General features: G+C 37.8%; 1 protein-coding gene across 3 annotated transcripts in view; it reads left to right on the plus strand.

The window, feature by feature from the left end:
- Bbs9 (Bardet-Biedl syndrome 9) overlaps window positions 1-17,650 on the plus strand; it is a 462,827-nt gene that overhangs the window by 363,488 nt on the left and 81,689 nt on the right. For all 3 annotated transcript variants that reach the window (XM_076863784.2, XM_076863792.2, XM_076863800.2), the window contains exon 20: window positions 13,311-13,533. In XM_076863784.2, the coding sequence (XP_076719899.2) occupies window positions 13,311-13,533 (223 nt within the window). The remainder of the gene's footprint in view (window positions 1-13,310; window positions 13,534-17,650) is intronic.

Consider the following 17,650-nt stretch of genomic DNA (forward strand, 5'->3'; position numbering starts at 1 on the left):
TAAGAACAGAGTAAAAGAATCATAATTATGGTCTTCTTTTATTAAGAGGGATCTTGCAAATAGATTAAATTTGGGGCAGGAAGTTACAGAAAAAGGTAAGGTCTTGATTTTCCATCTGGGAGCAGGCATCCTTGACCAGAAGCACATTTCATATACACAGGAAAATCTTTCAGTTGTTGATTTTTTGAGAAACCCACAAGTAAACTGAAAGGAATAATGAAGATTTGGTCTCTTTGCTATCATTTTTAATCTGGCAGATTGTATAACATAGTTATGAAATCTAAGTTTAGATCTTACTGATATGGAGTTTGTGAGAACTGCAAGAATACAGATCTTTTTTCCCATCACAGTGAATAAGAATTTTCAGATGAAATCACTAATATTGTTAACAAGAGTATATTTCACTCTTTGCATTTGGAGTGATGAAATTTTCCAGCTTCCTAGGAAATAAAATCTAATTTCTATGCTTTAACTGCAGTGGTTAGTTGCTTTCTAACTCATTGGGTCTAAATTCAAGGTCATAAACATGTCCATGTAGTTTTTAGCAATCTCAGAATCAAGTCCAATAAACCTCTATAATTAGAATATTTCCTGTTTTGTAAAGAAAAAAGTAGAGGAATTAAGCATGCACATGTACAAGATGGACCTCCCTCAGACAATTCAAAAGAATGTAAGAAAACTAATTCTTCTTGAGCAGTTTCTATGCTAGGAAGTGACAAGTAACTTTTGATACATTATCTCATGTTCATTATGTCCCTTTGAGGAAGGAGGTGAGACAGATGCTGTATATGCACTACCCAAGTTCTTCACTTCTCATTCCTGAAAGCTTCCACTTTCATGAAAACCTGCATTTTTTTTTTTTTTTTTTTTTTGCCTGAGGACTTCCTCTCTGTGGTAGAGGTTATATAGCCTAGCCACCATGCTCAACCAGTTACTGACGGGATTTGGTAGATTAATACCCAGCTCCCTTCTAAATATCATCTCCCAGGGTTGTCCAGAAGGATTGAGAACCAGTTGCCTGTAATGGCACCTGCTCAATAATATACCTCTTCCCCGTCTCATTTCCCCACTCCCGGTTGGCACTTCTTGGATCATTTCCCAGGGAAACTACTTATGTTCATAACCTTATCTCAGGCCTATTAGCTCCAATATGCAGATTAAGAAATATGCCCAAGGTCACATACCAAGAAAATAACAGAAAAGATTTTAATCCAAACTAAAGGACCTCAGAAAAATGGAAATCTGACACAATCAAGAAACTTTGGACCAGCTGATCATGTTGAGTTTTTAATTCTTTTCCAATTTGACTACTTTAACAAGAATAAGTGTGGATTTATTGTTTTTGTGTTTATGTATACACTTGAGCTGGATTCTGTCCTAGAAAATGCTGACAAAATTAATCAATTTGTGGTTTGCTTCCCATAATACTAAAATGAACTCAAACTGTGTAATCAATTCTTGCCCCAAACGGATCAGAAGATACTTTATAGTTTTTTAGAGAAGTATAAAGACTTTCTGGTTTGAGAAACTCTTTTTGTAATTTTTAATTTTTTTCTTTTAGATATATTATACATACATGGAGTATAACTTCCCATTCTTGCAGTTTTACATGCTGTGGCATTATACTGGTTGTGTATTCATATAAGAGCATAGGAAAGTTATGTCTGATTCATTCTACTGTCTTTCCTATTGCCATTTCCCTACCCTTCCCTTCATTCCCCTTTGTCTAACCCAATGAACCCTCAACCCCCTAATTTTGTTTCAGCATCCACGTATCAGAGAGAACATTGAATAATTTTTATTTGATAAATAATTCTTGATGAAAGTGGGCTGGCATATGGGGTTTAAAACTAATCATTCCTAAAGCACTTTACCTATACCTTTCTCAGTACATTTTATTTCTATATTGTTATATTTTTAAGATTCTCATCACTGAGTGTAAGGTACTGGAGTGTAGAATCCATATCTGATTCAACTTTATTGATGTTTTTAACTTCACAGTATTTAGTGTAATGTTTTGTTCTAGTTGCCCCTAAGTATTTTTAAATAAATAAATGACTATAGTATTCAAATTAGTGCTTTATTTAATGAGAAAAGACATTTAAAATTAGAATCAATATAAGGATGAACATGCAACCTCATAAATAATTACAGCTTTTGAGATTTGAGCAACTGCATTACCTTTATTTTAGCTTGATTGCTATGAAAAATGACACTAACATTGAATGATACACAACACAGTCATTTTGGGTACTATCCTACATACTTATTCTCCAGACTTGAATTCTGTTTGAAGAAAATAGAAATGTGAATTTTATGTAGATCTTTCTGTAGCTGTTTCATACCCATTGGAAATCCTGATTAAACAGGAAGTAGGTAGCCACATCTTAAAATAGTGAAGTTTCTGGGTGGTTCTAAAAAATCTGAACTAATTAAAGGGAGAAGAGAAAAATAGAAGGAAAAGTGTATTACTTTACACTTTAATCATTGGTTTTATGTATTTTTGAGTTTGAATTTGGTCATTTTTTTCCCCGTGAGTTTGGTCATTCCTGTTCTTTGAGATATTTAGTGCAGCAATGTCAGTGGAGAGATTGATGCCTGTAGTTTGTTCACATGGTGGTTCTTTAGTGCTTGGGGGTCTCTTCAATTTTCTTAGGACTCTCTCAGATATTTTGGTACTTGGGAAGTCTGTTACCCCGTGTAATCTTATGATTTGATAACATCGGTAGCTGCTCCAAGTAGTCTCAATAATGAGTCCCTGTATGATGAGCATCTATGATTTAGACTCATCAGAATCAAATCTGATCATTGTTATGTTTTCAGGAGCCATGGCCCCCCAAAGTTATTCTCAGATGTCACTTTCAGTAGTCTATGCAGGTATTAAAAGCTTTGATGAACTCTTCTAAAATGTTTGACTCAACCAGATTGACATAAATCACTCTACTCTTTTTTTCTTTTTCTTTTTTAATTTATTCTAATTTTTATATATGATAGCATGATGTATTTCAATTGACATTACACATATAGAGCACAATTTTTCATGTCTCTGGTTATATACAAAGTAGAGTCACACCATTTGTGTCTTCATATATGTATGTAGGGTAATAATATCCAATGCATTCCACCATGTTTTCTACCCCCATTCCCCCTCTGTTCCCTTCCCTCCCCTCTGTTCCCTTCCCTTCCCTCCCATGCCCTCCATCCCCATTATGGATCAGCATTCTTATATCAGAGAAAACATTGGGCATTTGGTTTTTTGGGATTGGTTTACTTCACTTAGCATAATATTCCCAACTCCATCCATTTACCTGCAAATATCATGATTTTATTCTCTTTTAATGCCGAGTAGTATTCCATTGTGCATATATACACATTTTCTTTAAGCATTCATCTACTGAAAGGCATCTAGGTTGGCTCCACAGTTTAGCTATTGTGAATTGTGCTGCAATAAACATTGATGTGGCTGTGTCCCTGTAGTATGCTGTTTTTAAGTCCCTTGGGTATAGACTGAGGAGTGGGATAGTTGGGCCAAATGGTGGTTACATTTCCACATTCCCAAGGAATCCCCATACTGCTTTCCATATTGGATGTACCATCTTGCAGTCCCACCAGCAGTGTATGAGTGTGCCTTTTCCCCCACATTCTTGCCAGCATTTATTGTTGTTTGTATTCTTAATAACTTCCATTCTGACTGGAGATGAAATTTTAGAGTAGTTTTGATTTGCATTTCTCTAATTGCTAGAGATGTTGAACATTTTTTCATATATTTGTTGACTGATTGTATATCATCTTTTGAGAAGTGTCTGTTCAGTTCCTTGATCCATTTATTGATTGAGTTATTTGGTTTTTGGAGTTTAGCTTTTAGAGTTCTTTATATACCCTAGAGGTTAGTGTTCTATCTGATGTGCAAGTGGTAAAAATACATGAATTCAACAAAGTAGCAGGATACAAAATCAACACCCATAAATCAAAGGCATTTCTGTATATCAGTGACAAATCCTCTGAAAGGGAAATGAGGAAAACTACCCCATTTACAATAGCCACCAAAAAAAAGTATAATCCTTGGAAACCAAATAAAAGAGGTGAAAGACCTCTACAATGAAAACTACAGAATGCTAAAGAAAGAAATTAAAGAAGACTTTAGAAAATGAAAAGCTCTCCCTTGTTCTTGGATAGGCAGAATTAATATTGTCAAAATGACCATACTACCAAAAGCACCATACATATTTAATGTAATTCCAATCAAAAGCCCAGTGACGTTCCTTATAGAAATAGAAAAAGCAGTCTTGAAATTTATCTGGAAAAATATGAGACCCAGAATAGCTAAAGCAATCCTTAGCAAGACTTTCAACTATACTACAGAGCAATAGTAACAAAAACAGCATGGTATTGGCACCAAATTAGATGGTAGACCAATGGTACATAACCCACATAATTACAGTTATATTAGACAAATGCGCCAAAAACATACATTGGAGAAAAGGTAGCCTCTTCAATAAATGGTACTGCCAAAACTGGAAATCCATATGCAACAAAATGAAATTAAACCCCTATCTCTACCAGGTATAAAACTCAACTCAAAGTGGATCAAGGACTTAGGGATTAAACGAGAGACCCTACATCTAATAGAAGAAAAAGTAGGCTCAAATCTCCATCATATCAGATTAGACACCTACTTCCTTAACGAGACTCCTATAGTGCAAGAATTAAAATCAAGAATTAATATTGTGGCCATAAATTTTCTAGTGGAAGAAGTCATTTCTAAATCTCAATATAGTAAAAGGACCCTAAGCAGATCTTCTCAAAAAGATTAAAAGATATACATAATGAAACGGGAAAGAAGTGCTCCATAGTGTAGTGGTCAAAGAAATGGGACGTATAGCCCTGGATTTCATTATTGGCTACTGTTAATAATTCTGTCATTTGTAATGAAATACCTTACATCTAGAGCCTCATTTGGAGATCATGACACCTATCTTATAGGCTAGTAAAGAGGATGAACTGAAATGCTATTTGTAAAATTCTTTTAAAAGATTGTTTTTTAGTTACAGATGGTCACAGTAACTTTGTTTTATTTTTATGTGGTGCTGAGGATCAAACCTGGGGTCTCACATGTGCTAGACAAGCACTCTACTGAACCACAACCCCACCCTCTATTTATAAAATTCTTAGCACATTTTCTATCATATAAGAGGTCCTTACATTCAAAGTGTTTTACTCTTTGTTGTTGCTGATATTAATCAAGTGAACTTGCACAGAAGAAATAAACCTTCAGAGAAGACTCTCACAAATAAGAAACATGACACAGAATTAACTACCTGCGGTTACTAAAAAGAAGTCTCATTAAATCTCAACAAGCACCCAGGAAGAAAAATACCATTGTAGCTTCTTACTGATGAGATAACTGAGACCTAGAAAATTAAAGTAAGTTTCTCAGATACAGAAAGCTTATGTTTGTTTAAGCCTTAATAAGAAGCTTATGTCTTCTTATTTCCAACATGTACTTTTCATAGCCTCTTTGTGAAAATATATTAGCATATATAAATATATATTAGCAAGTGTGGTGTGAGCTGGTGAATGTGGAGGTACTGTGCAGCGTGTGACAGCACACATCTAATGATCTCAGGGGGAAAGTAACCTCATTTGGGGTTCGCCATCCTGCTCCTCCATTGTTCCCTAGATCTTTATCTAGTACTTTTTTTAAAACTATCTTGTTAGCTTTCCTGTGCCTTTGTAGAAATTTTTAAATTTTTTTCTAAGTATTCTTAGAAAATTGGTCCAAATGATTCAACTTACCATCACCAGAATCAACTTTCCCTTGGACTCCCTCATTATCAATTTGATTTTCCTGTCTTTAATTCTTTTGTAAGTTGCTTCTGAATAGTGCATGTGACTGGAAGCTTTTGCCTGAAGCAAATTTCAGTGCTTAATCAATGAGATTAACTCTTTCAGATTTTATTAATGCTTTGTTTTATTTTTTAAACTGATTATGGCCATCCAGGATCAAGTTTCTTAATAATGTAGGTAATTTGCTTTTTATTCCTCAACCTAAAACCATAGGGTCAGGATGGGAGTACAGGTCAATTCCAAATTTCTTGACAAAGTATAAGCTTTTGGGGGGAAAAAAGAATCAGAGTCAGTTGGTTTGAAGCAGTCTTGTGCTTCTGCTTGTACTGCAGCTCTGTGAAGATTGCTTTTGTTTGTTAAACAGGTTTTTATTTTCATCCAGTAACAAGCAGTGTGCTTGATTTTTCACAAAGTAGTGTGGATAGGTTTCCACCTCCATCTAATTTTGGTTGAAACGTCAGATTTTTACAGCTTTGGAGTCATGACAAAAGAAATCCAGAATTCCAAAAGCCCAACAAGATCAATTTAAAATAAAAAAGAATGATATTGGGGAATGAGAGTGAGTGGTTTACATGTACAGTTTTCTTCCTTTTATTAGCAATGATTTGAAAAATTTCAAGCTGACTTTTTTTCAATGCTTTATTTTATAAAAATCAATGAGTATGATTTCAAATTCATTGATACCATATAGACTATACAACTTAGTTTCACGTTATAATTTTATTTTATATTTCAGATTCAAAGAGCTGTTTCAGATGACTAACAGCTCACGGGTGACTAGCTCAATATTTTGAACCCTCTTTACATGACAGCTCCCTATATTTACTGAATACAGTCTATTCCTTGGAAATAATCTGAACATAGGTAAATACTATTTCTTCCACAATATGTAATTTACAACTAACATGCAAAGTTTTATTTGGGTTTATAATGACTCTTTATACAATTATTTTTACTTTTTTTGCTTAGTATGATAGAAAGCAGTACAAAATAATGCTGATTATGTTCTGTGGGTCAAATAAATAGCCAGATTTTCTAGTATGATCCTGTACATCTATGCAAGAGAAAATTTATTTCCCTTTAATACAGTCTTTAAAAGATAAGTAAATATGATGTAAAGGTTGTTTTGCCTTGAAGTATTTAATGCTAGACAGGCTTCTTTCCTCAACTGAAACCTGGGCCATGGCCGTATAGTTTCCATTTGTTTCTTTAGATTTTTTATCCTTTTTCTTTCCTTGAGAGTTAAGTTTTGCACATTGGTAATAAACAGTGTTATGGCATTTTGTGAGTTTTCCATATACTACTACAATTAAGGATGTGGTAATGTTTCTATGATAAACAAGTTTTCAGGAGTTTATAATTTGTAAAAAAAAAAATTAAAGATGTTGTTTTTGCACATTGGTTTTCAATGTTATACTTATTTTTGTTGTTGTTGTTATTTAAACAGAAAGCAGGATTGAAGCTATAGAAGACAGAATAAAAGTTGTGTGTGGGGAGAATTTCATGAAAATCAAAGGGAGATCCATAGAATAGAGGGAAGCATCACTAGGGGTGAGAGGTGAGGAGGGAGGGGGGAATTGCTGGGGAGCCAAATTGGTCAAATTATATTGTTATATTATTTGCATATACTAATATGTAACAACAAATACCACCATTGTGTATGATTGTAATGTACCAATAAAAATGTGGAAAAAAGATAGAATTAAATATATTCACTGGTTCCATATTGTCTTCTAATTAAGATTCCAGAGTGTATTATCACCTTTGAAGGACTGACATAGTGAATAATGTTATTCCTGTTTTTATGGAGACCTCAGATATACCTTAGGAAGATTGAGTGAATGGGATACAGGAGGTGAATGAGGATAAGTCAGAACCCAGAAGGGGCAGCTATCTTAACTCACTTGTTTTAATTTACAGGTATCCTGGGAATATTCTCATTTTATTTTTTCTTTGATTTCTTTGATTAATACCCTAAAGAGTTAATTTTACAAAATGGGTTAGACTTTTTGCTTCTTACTGTTTCTGATAAGCCACTTGCTTGGTACTGATATTTGGGCACCATGACCAGTGGAGACTAGCAGAATAAGTAGAGCAGAGCAATCAGAAACTCAGCTGCAGCTCTCTGGTCTAGTAGTTAAAAAATAACCTGTTTGACTTCTTCAGGAGGATTAGACTAGGCAAGGCCAGGAACTTCAATGTAAAGAGCTGACCCATGGAAACAGGGCACACCTGGGTATCACCCTGGTACAAAGACATCTGTGATCCCCATGTAGTATAAGAGGCTTTGCAGAAGCAGATGAAACATGGAAGCTGAAAACTGGGTAGCCTTTTGTGGATACCCATAGCAAGAAACTGAGCATTGGAGAAATAGGCAGTAAGGCCACGGACAGAGTCCAGTTCATTGGAGGGCATCTGGCAAAGATCAAGGCAGCCCAGTCTGTCAGAGTGACACTTTAAGTTGGCTCCCAAGAAAGGGGCTCAGGCAGTGGACTGAGACAAAAATAAAGTTCCCACAGTGATGTGTCCCACAGTCAGCTTCATTTTGTGTCATTGTGACAAAATATCGGAGATAAACAGCTTAAAAGGAAGAAAGGTTTATTTTGACTCATGGTTTTGACGTTTCAGTTCATGATTGGCTGACTCTATTTCTTTGGGGCCTTTGGCAAGGCAGAACATTATGGTGGTGAGCACATGGTAGAACAAAAGCTAGTCACTTCATGGAATCCAGGAAACAGGGAGAGAGAGAATAGGAGACTGTGTCCCCTGTACCCTTCAAGAGGATGTACTCAGTGACCTATTTCCTCCAACTAGTTCTACCCCTAAAGTTTGCACTACCTCCCCATCATGCCACCAACTGGGGACCCAGCCTTCAGCACTTGAGTTTTGGGAGAACATTTAAGATCCAAACCATAAAGTGTGGATATAGACAAGGTCTTGGGAATGAAGGAAAAACCTAGTTATTAATACTAGAAAATGTGAACACACCCTTCCCAAACCTAATGAATAAGTTAATTTCCAATACTTAAAGTAGAATAACATATATGTTTAAATTCCTTCCTGCCTTTAGTTCTTCCTCTATCTACCTGCTGTTGTTTTCTAAAAGTCATACAGTCGTAACTGTTGTATTCTGCTACCTTTCCTATCATTAAGTAAAAATGTGGATATGTAACCGATGTGATTCTGCAATCTGTATTTGGGGTAAAAATGGGAGTTCATAATCCACTTGAATCTAATTTATGTAATATGAGATGTCAAGAGCTTTGTAATATTTTGAACACCCAATAAAAAAAATAAAAAATAAACAAACAAGCAAAAAAATAAAAAATAAAAAAAATAAAAGTCATACAGTCAACTGAGATTTTAGAGTTTAACATGTAGATTTGAGAACTAAAACAAAACCCAGTTCTCACTGAAGGGTATATGCCTAGTTCCCTTCCAGATATTTTTGGAGATATTTCCTCTGTATTAAGATTTACTTTCACTCTCCTATATGCAGCTTTAAAGGATAAGTTAGGTATGTGCATGTGAGGCATGTAGGTATGTTTAGATATGGGCTGTAAATAAAAATGATAGACTCAGACACCAAAATAGCTTACTTTTAAGGTACTTCTCACATATAGTTTCTATATTCCACACAGTTTTGTTTAATATTTCATTAGGTAGGTATGTTACATGGTGGATTAATGAATTGTATTTTTATGTAAACTAAACTCCCATTTCAAAGGCTCCTCTTGTCTCATAAATATATTCTCTTTGATTATCATATTTGAATTTATGTAGCAATTCAGACCTTGCAAATAATAACTCTGTATTTTAGTAGCAATCTCTCTGAAGTATTGGCATCATGCTTCATTCTATTCCATGCCAAATACCTAAATATGACATGATTTTTTACTTGATTTGCAAGTTGGAAGTAGGCAAAGAAATTCTATTGAGGTACTTCTATGCTAACTAAATTCCATACATACTTAAATTATCTAATAAACTGCTGTAATCTACTTACTAATACAGAAGTTTGCATAGATGAATAGTCTATAGGAGAGTGAAAACTGTATTCATGCTGAAATGACCACAGAGTATACAAATGTCAAAATATACTCAAAGGATTTTTCCTTCTTATACTCCAGAGATCTTTGTCAAAGGCGCCAAAAGCAACTTGAAAATTTGTCTTCTCCAGTAACATCTGGGTTGCTTTTTTGGTCTTTCCTTGTCTCATTTCATTATTATTGGGATGAAGAGTCAATTTTTGATATTTGTCTAATTTAGATTTTAGTAGTAGTAGAGAGATATCTTTGTAGTAACTAGTGGTTTATTATTCTTTAGTGGTTAGGAAACTGTTTTTGCAGTCTTTGAGGTCTTCTTGAAAGGATTTTCCAGTCATTTTAAAATCATTATTTCCTAATTTTCCTAGTTACATCAATAAAGGGACAATAGAAATGGGTCAGTAGATGAAAGAGTCTGGATTAATGGATTATGTCAATCAGTGTCAAGTTCTGCAGTAGTTGTAGAGTCTGCACTTTGGTCTAATGAAGCTGCTGTGTGAGCCAAGAAGGGAAGACAGTGGCGAGTGTGGCAGGGCCTAGGCTTGAAGTGTTCGTGTGTACATTGTGAAACAAGAGCATGGTGCAGCAGCCAAGAGAGCAGAAGCCAGTCTGGCAGGTAGGATCCCCAGAAAACTGGAGGGAGGCCAGTGTCCCAGCCTGTACTACCAGGCTCAGCCTGGTGTCCTGGGGTCAGTTTGGGGTTCTCTCCTTAGCTGCATAAATTTTTAAGTGTTTAAAATTGGAACCCATTCAAAGAAGAGTGGTTTGGATGGAGAGAAAACTTGAAACCATGTTTATATAAGGAAGAGCTGGAGGAACTGGGATGTTTATTCTGGAGGAGAGGGTACAGAATTGCTGTCTTCACAGATATAAAGGGCTGTCATGTATAAGAGAGTTTAGACTGATTTTGCATGGTTCTGGAGGTTAGAACAAGGGCCACTGAAGCCAACTTCGGTTTAAAGAGCAAATAGCTTTCTGTTGGTTGCACATGTCCTGAGAGGAGTGAACTGCCTCAAAAAGTAACATAAATTTTGGGCCAGGCACAGTGGTACATGTCTGTAATACCAGAGGCTGGGGAGACTGAGGCAAGAGGATGGTGAGTTCAAAGCCAGTCTCAGCAACTTAGTGAGACCCTGTCTCAAAATAAAATATAAAAAGGGATGGGGATGTGGCTCAGTGGCTGAGCACCCCTGGGTTCAATCCCTGGTACCACCCCCACAAAAAAAATAATATAATTTTGGATTTTGAAGATATTCCTGTCTGGGCAGATGGTTGGTATTATCTAAAGGATCCTGGGAAAATCCCACAAGAACTTAAAGATCTGAACTTAAAGATCTCCAAAACCCTCCCAACTCTAGCATGCTGGTTCTATATCCCACCATCTCAGTCCTGCAAACATATTTCTTGACCACTGTCAGTGTACCAAGTACAATGATGTGGATATTTCCTAGCACTCCAGTTGGGGAAGCTAGACTTGCAAACAGCAACCCCAGCATTGGGTGAGGTGTGCTAGAGTAGAGTTTCTCAGAGCACTGAAGAGGGCCTGTGAATGTCATCCTTAGGTGTCAGTGCCTGAGCTGAGGTGAAAGTGGGAGTCAGTCAGGTAAAGAGTAGGGGTAGGTATAGCAGCATGAGAACTGAACATGTGAGAGGCCTGAGCAGGAGGGAGCATGGGTGCAGGTGGGTGGGAAGAGAGTACAGTGGAGCAGAAGCTGGGGCAGAAAGAGCCTTAAATACTAAACTTAGCATTTACATATAGGAGCTGAAGCTTGGGAATAACATCATCTGATTTGCATATTTCAAAAGTGCCTCAAAAACAAGGTTGAAGATGGAGTGGCAATAACAGTGAGGGCTTCCAGAGCCATGTTTCATCCAAGTCTCAGATTTATCACCTCTATTCTAAGGGCATTGAACTATTCTGGAATATTGTATGAGAATAAATTCTTTTTCTGTCTTTCTTTGCATAGCACTTTGAGTATATGGCCCATGGTGCTCTTGGCCTTGTCAGCCTGTGGGTACAAATGGCATTTTTTTTTAATGCTGAATGGATATATAAATAAATCCACTTCAGGTCAAGATATTACAAGTCTTAAATTCTTAATAGCAAGGCTTTGAAAGGAAACAAGAAGCTGAATGGTAACAATGCCTGCAGGAAGTACTGTATACAATATTATTTCCTTAAAGGAATAGCAGAGGAGGAAAAAACATAATTTGATCACTCTTTTCACATTTCAGTACTCAAAACTTTATCCCAAACAGGAAAAGCAAATCCAGAAACTTCTGCCTGCTCATGATCATTGCTGAAGGGTGTTCTTTAAATGACATAATTACTCTCCCAGAGACAGGCGGGGGGTGTCAGAACACTACTCTCCCAAGAGGCTGGCTGAGGAGAGAGCTTAGGAAGCAGGAAAGTCAGCAAGCGGATGGCTTCTGAGGTTCTGGCTTCAAGTCTGTGATGTTGCTGTGGAACTGAAAGAGTTCTAGACACCAATGCCCAAATTTCATTCAGGCTTCCCTGTTGCTAAGGACCTCAAACCCCCATGAAGATCTTACCCAGGAATCTCTGGGCCTCCTGGGATGCCTAATGGAAGTCCATCAATTGATCCTTCCTGCTCTTTACCCCCTCACCGCCCACTCCTTATTGCAAATCTTATCTGTACCCACCTGAAGGTGACCCTGTCTGTGCCAGTCCTGCTGGTGATAGCATCCTCTGTGGCAATGCTGAAGTCCTTCCACAGCACTGCTGTTCCTAGGATCATAGCCTTCATGGTACTAAGGTGATCCCAACAAAAGTAGGCTAAATGGTTTCTTGCTTTGTGTTACTTTTTGTCACTTGAGTGAAATGGGACTAGAATGGGCCCTTGTGTCTCACAAAATCCATCTTGAAATTAGCTCCTTTGGTTTTTTTTTTTTTTTTTTTGCCTGCAACCCCATGGCTGTGCCACTGGTAGCTGACACATCAGGGTTTTATCTTCATTTCGGTTTCTCCCAAAGTATCCATAGGTCCTGCCTAGGTCCTGCCTGTTGGGCCAGCTCTCCTTTGGCAGAAGTATAAAGTAAAACAGACGATGCTTCTGGCAGCTTCCCCCACCAGATCATCAAACAGACCTGCACTGGAGATTAATCTTATTGTTACCGATTACTCTGTGCCTGACACGGTGCTAAGAGCTTCTCATATATCATCTCATTTAATCACCCCAACCCTCGTGGAGGATGAGGCCAAGAGAAATTAGTAACCTTTTTAGGATCAAACAGCTGACAGAGCTAGAATTCAAAATGTGTCTGGTCTGGAGTATTGCAGGGACCAAGCTTTTTTCCAGAACCTGAACATAATAAACACTCAATCATTTGGATAACCTGGTTAACAATAAAGTGCCCACTTGGCTCATTGTCATCCTTCCTGGCTTTTGCATACAGGGTTGGGAAGAAACAGTGGACGCTGCCATTTCTCACTTATTGAAGACCTGCCTGTCAAAGAGTTCGAAGGAACAAGCTTTGAACCTCAGCAGCCAGTTGAACATACCTAAAGACACAAGCCGACTGAAAAAACACATCACCTTGCTTTGCGATAGATTAGCCAAAGGTGGCCGTCTCTGCTTAAGTAATGATGCTGCAGCCCCACAGACTATGGTCATGCCAGGTAAGAGCTTTGTCCACGCTCCCTAAGCACAATTTTACTTTCCTCAAATTAAAGGAATGTGCTTGTGGTTGTGTTTGGCGTTTAAATTTCATATTAAAGTGATGATAGCCAAGAAAATTGCTTTCACGTTTCCCCTCAGATATCCCAGGGAAACCACTTGGATAAATATTCTTGGGGCATTTGCTTGCTAGACAGTTCTAGAATGGTATGTCTCTTTTCTCCCTCTGCTTTTAAATATATGATCCATTTTGTTTTGCTCCTAACCAATAAAAAGTGGATTAGAGAATAAAACTGTTTTTAAGGAAAAGGTTTACTAAATGTGATCTCTCAATACCATATTTCGTGAATGTAAATAGCATGATACAAGGAGCTAATGTAATCCAGATGAGTTAGGTCCCTTCTGCTGTTTGCTTGGACTGTGGTCATCTGAATAAGGAGGAAGAGACAAAGGGAAAGACCTAGGATCAGGAGATGTGAGCAGGCTTCAGAGCCAAGGTAAGGAGGAGAAGGAGCCTATGGGCCAGGGTAGAGGAGGAGCTCTAGCTTGTCCCAATGTAGACACTCAGTGAGGGTCATAGGCACCCAGGTCGGCCCTTCTCATTTCGGGGGGGTTGGGAGGAGTGCTGGACAAGCTGTCAATCTCACTGCACTCAGGTCTGTCAGAGGCAGCAAGCTTGGAAGTCCCACTTTCCTCTTCCTACCCTCTCTAAGGCAGCAGCAGGGAGCATAGTACAAGTGAATTTATTAAGTGTGACAGCTGTGGCATCTATTTCTCTAAGACAAGAACCATAGTTTGGGAAGTGATGTGGTTTTCTCTTCTTCCTTCTTAACATGCCTTTTGTCTACTTCCCCTCCTCCCTTGCTGATGCTCTTTCTGTTGCCTTCTTTTTCCCCTTAATCAGCATTCCTAGAAGTAAAAAGGAATGCAAGCGAAATCTTAAAAAGATAAACATGGAGACAGCATAACATAATCTAATAAGCACAGACTCTGGAGGCAGACAGACCAATGTTTGGATCTTGCCTCTATCCCATGCTACTTATGGATATGTTTCTTAACTTTTCAGTCTCAAGTTTTTTCCTCTGGAAATAGAGTATAATAAAGTCTGCCTTATTGCCAGGGCCTTATGTGTTTGTAAAGCACCTGCTACAATGCTGGGAATAGAGAAACACTGAAGAAACTCAGGCGATAATTATTGCCATTGTTATCAGTATGTGTATAATTCAGCCTCTAGATTTTGCAGTGAGGAAATAGCTGGCTTAGAGTCATTGGATTCTATAGTCTTTGACTTGAAATACTTTGGCCTGAACTACACAGAGAAATCAGCTTTTACTTCAAAAGAATATTTCTTATTTTGCCTTTTCAAATAGAAATGCTTTTCCACGGAGAGACAGTTCTGATATGGTTTGCCTTTATATGGGCCCTCTTCATCTTGCTCTCATGACAACCTCCAAACTAGTCCTCTGGCCTCCATTTGTCTATCTTCTGTCCAGTATTGTAGAAGAAATTATTTATTTATATCCTAAGAAATAAATAATATAATTGGCACATAGATTATGGCTTTCCCTCCATATTCAGGGGAAATGCTGAATATATGAAGGAGAAAATCTGAAGGAAGATGGGCTTAGCCCATCTGATTGGCTGGTCCCCTGCCAGTCCACACTGCAGCAGTCCTGAGTTTCCTCTGCAGACCCCTGTCTGAGCCTCTGTGGGAGCAGCTATTAGGAGTCTATAGACAAAGCTAGCAAAAGCCCAGGGGTTTCCTCAGTCATATTTACTGATTATGGAACTTTAGTCATTGTAATTTAAATGACTAATCAATTTAAGGTCTATTTCCACATCTATAATAAGGAACACTTAAGATTTCAGAGCAAAATCTTTGAATGTGTGGAGGGAAGGGATGGAGGAAAGGGGGAAGAGATGCATGGGAGGAAGAAATAAAGGAAGGAAGATGGAAAATGTTTTCACAGCCCAGAAGCCTATGAGCCCTCTGTGTCTCACACCAGTCTAGTTGAGTTCTTTCACTGGGGAGATTAGGCTGTGTGTGCTGCCTGTCACAATCATATTGTCAAAGTCACATTCTTGTCACAGTATTGTTTGCTCTTACTTTCTGATAACTCACTTTGCAACTCTGTGGTCCAGTGACTCTACCCTACTTGTCTCAATCTGATTACAATAGTGAGTTTACTTCAGAGTGAGTTTACTGCCAAAGTGTTTCAGGCAATGAGTGCTCACTTATCTGCCTATGACACTTTTCCTCTCTAGAACTCAGCATTTTCACATACTTTATCTCTGTACTTGGCCCATTTTCGAGGTAGAAGAGACATGTAGAAGTGTAGTTATTTTACAGATGGAAAATGGAGGCAGTAAAGGTGAGATATTTGCCTGGAGTTACATGATTGCTAAAAGGTTTAGGCCTAGCATCCAAATCTCCCTGTCCACTGTGTTGCCCTGTAGACCACACAGACTACAGTGGTACAAATCTGCTTCTAAGCAGAGCCTCCTCCTGTGTAAGCAGTTCCTGAACTGCCTTCTTTTGCTTAAATTGGTCCAGCAATGTTGGGGTGGGGGAAAGCCAAGACATGGCTTCACACAGTTTCTTTTCTGTGAGGAATATATTAAATATTTATTGTATGTTTTGTGCGTGATTTTATTCTCTACAGAGACATGATACTATTTAGCATAGAGGTAATAAGACAATGAATTATTTCTGCTTCAAGCCTATAACTGTGCAATTTACTGTGTAAGTTCAGCTCTACTAGATGCATCATGATATAAAAAGGTACAGTGGCCTATTAGGAAGGAGTGTGTTACTGAACACATAAGCATTTTTCACAGACATGATACTTTTGAAAACTCTGGATGAGAACTTAGAAATCATCTGGTTCACCTCCCTCACTTAACTGCTGAGGTAACGAAGGCCTAAGAAGGTAAAGTGACTAAGTGGTTAGTATTAAAAGGCAGGAGTGTGTGTAATTTTACCATGTTCCCTATTAAATTGCAGATGGATAAACATCTCTGAATAAAAAAAAAAAAAAATTGGTCTTTTCTAGCCTGGATACTTTATGAGCACAGCACCTTGGATATGCTTTTTCTGTGCTCCAGTGAAGGCCATGATGACAACTTCCTCCCTGGGGTGTGGAGTTTGAAAATCTTTCCCACTGGGAATCACCTGATGGTCTTCATGCGTCACATTTCTCTTGCCTGCCTCTATTTACTATCAGACTTTTAATTAACCTTTTCCAGGCAAATTCTTTTTATTGCAGAACCATCAAACTTACATTTTTCTTACCTATAGCTCTGGTATTTATATCTTTCTGCTAAGGAATGTGGCTTATAAGGAATTCAATTTTATTAAAATTTTTCCTGCAGCCTTGACTCTATGCATTCTGCTCTTAGAGCAATTGCCACAGAGCGCCATCAGGACAGTGTTTTTTCAAATCTGAAAATGAATGGTTTGGTAGTCTAATTTGTCTTCTCATATATTACCTACTTTTGCCTCTGTAGGTGCTTGGGGCTGAGAGATTTGCCTCCTTTTATGAATTTAGGGTCTAGGACAAAATTTCAGTAGCCTAATAAAGAAATTATTGTGATTTCTTAATTTCTTTACAATAAAGAAATTATCCAAGTACCTTTGCACAACTTAATGCATACATAGGTGGGCCTTACTCATGACATTTGGAGATTAATCATTTTAACCTCATGAACATGGGAGCTTTTGTCCTTTTATAAAGGTTTTTTTTTTTTCTTTCTTTCTTTTTTTTAAGCTTCATTTCACCCAGCTGAGGTTCTGCCCATGAAGAAGTGGTGTGGCATCTTAAATGAAGTGTGAGGGCTAGTGATGCTGGCCCCAAGGCAGGGCAAGCAGAGCAAGCCAGGCAAGGAGAAGAGGGCTTGAAGGGAAACCAGCTTGATCAAGGGCCACAAGTGAATATTTCCTTCATGTGATCACATGAGCCAGAAGTCATAATGGGCCATAGCTTCAGCTGTATTTTCTTTGGCACTGCCAGATTTCAGGACCAAGAGGAAGCCAGTGGTGGGGAGTAGGAGAGGAAGCAAAGACAGTTTGATAAATAAAATGAGCCTTTTCATGGTTGTAGATCAGAACAGTTACTATTT

The sequence above is a fragment of the Callospermophilus lateralis genome, chromosome 1 (assembly GCF_048772815.1).
Source record: "Callospermophilus lateralis isolate mCalLat2 chromosome 1, mCalLat2.hap1, whole genome shotgun sequence".
Taxonomy (NCBI): domain Eukaryota; kingdom Metazoa; phylum Chordata; class Mammalia; order Rodentia; family Sciuridae; genus Callospermophilus; species Callospermophilus lateralis.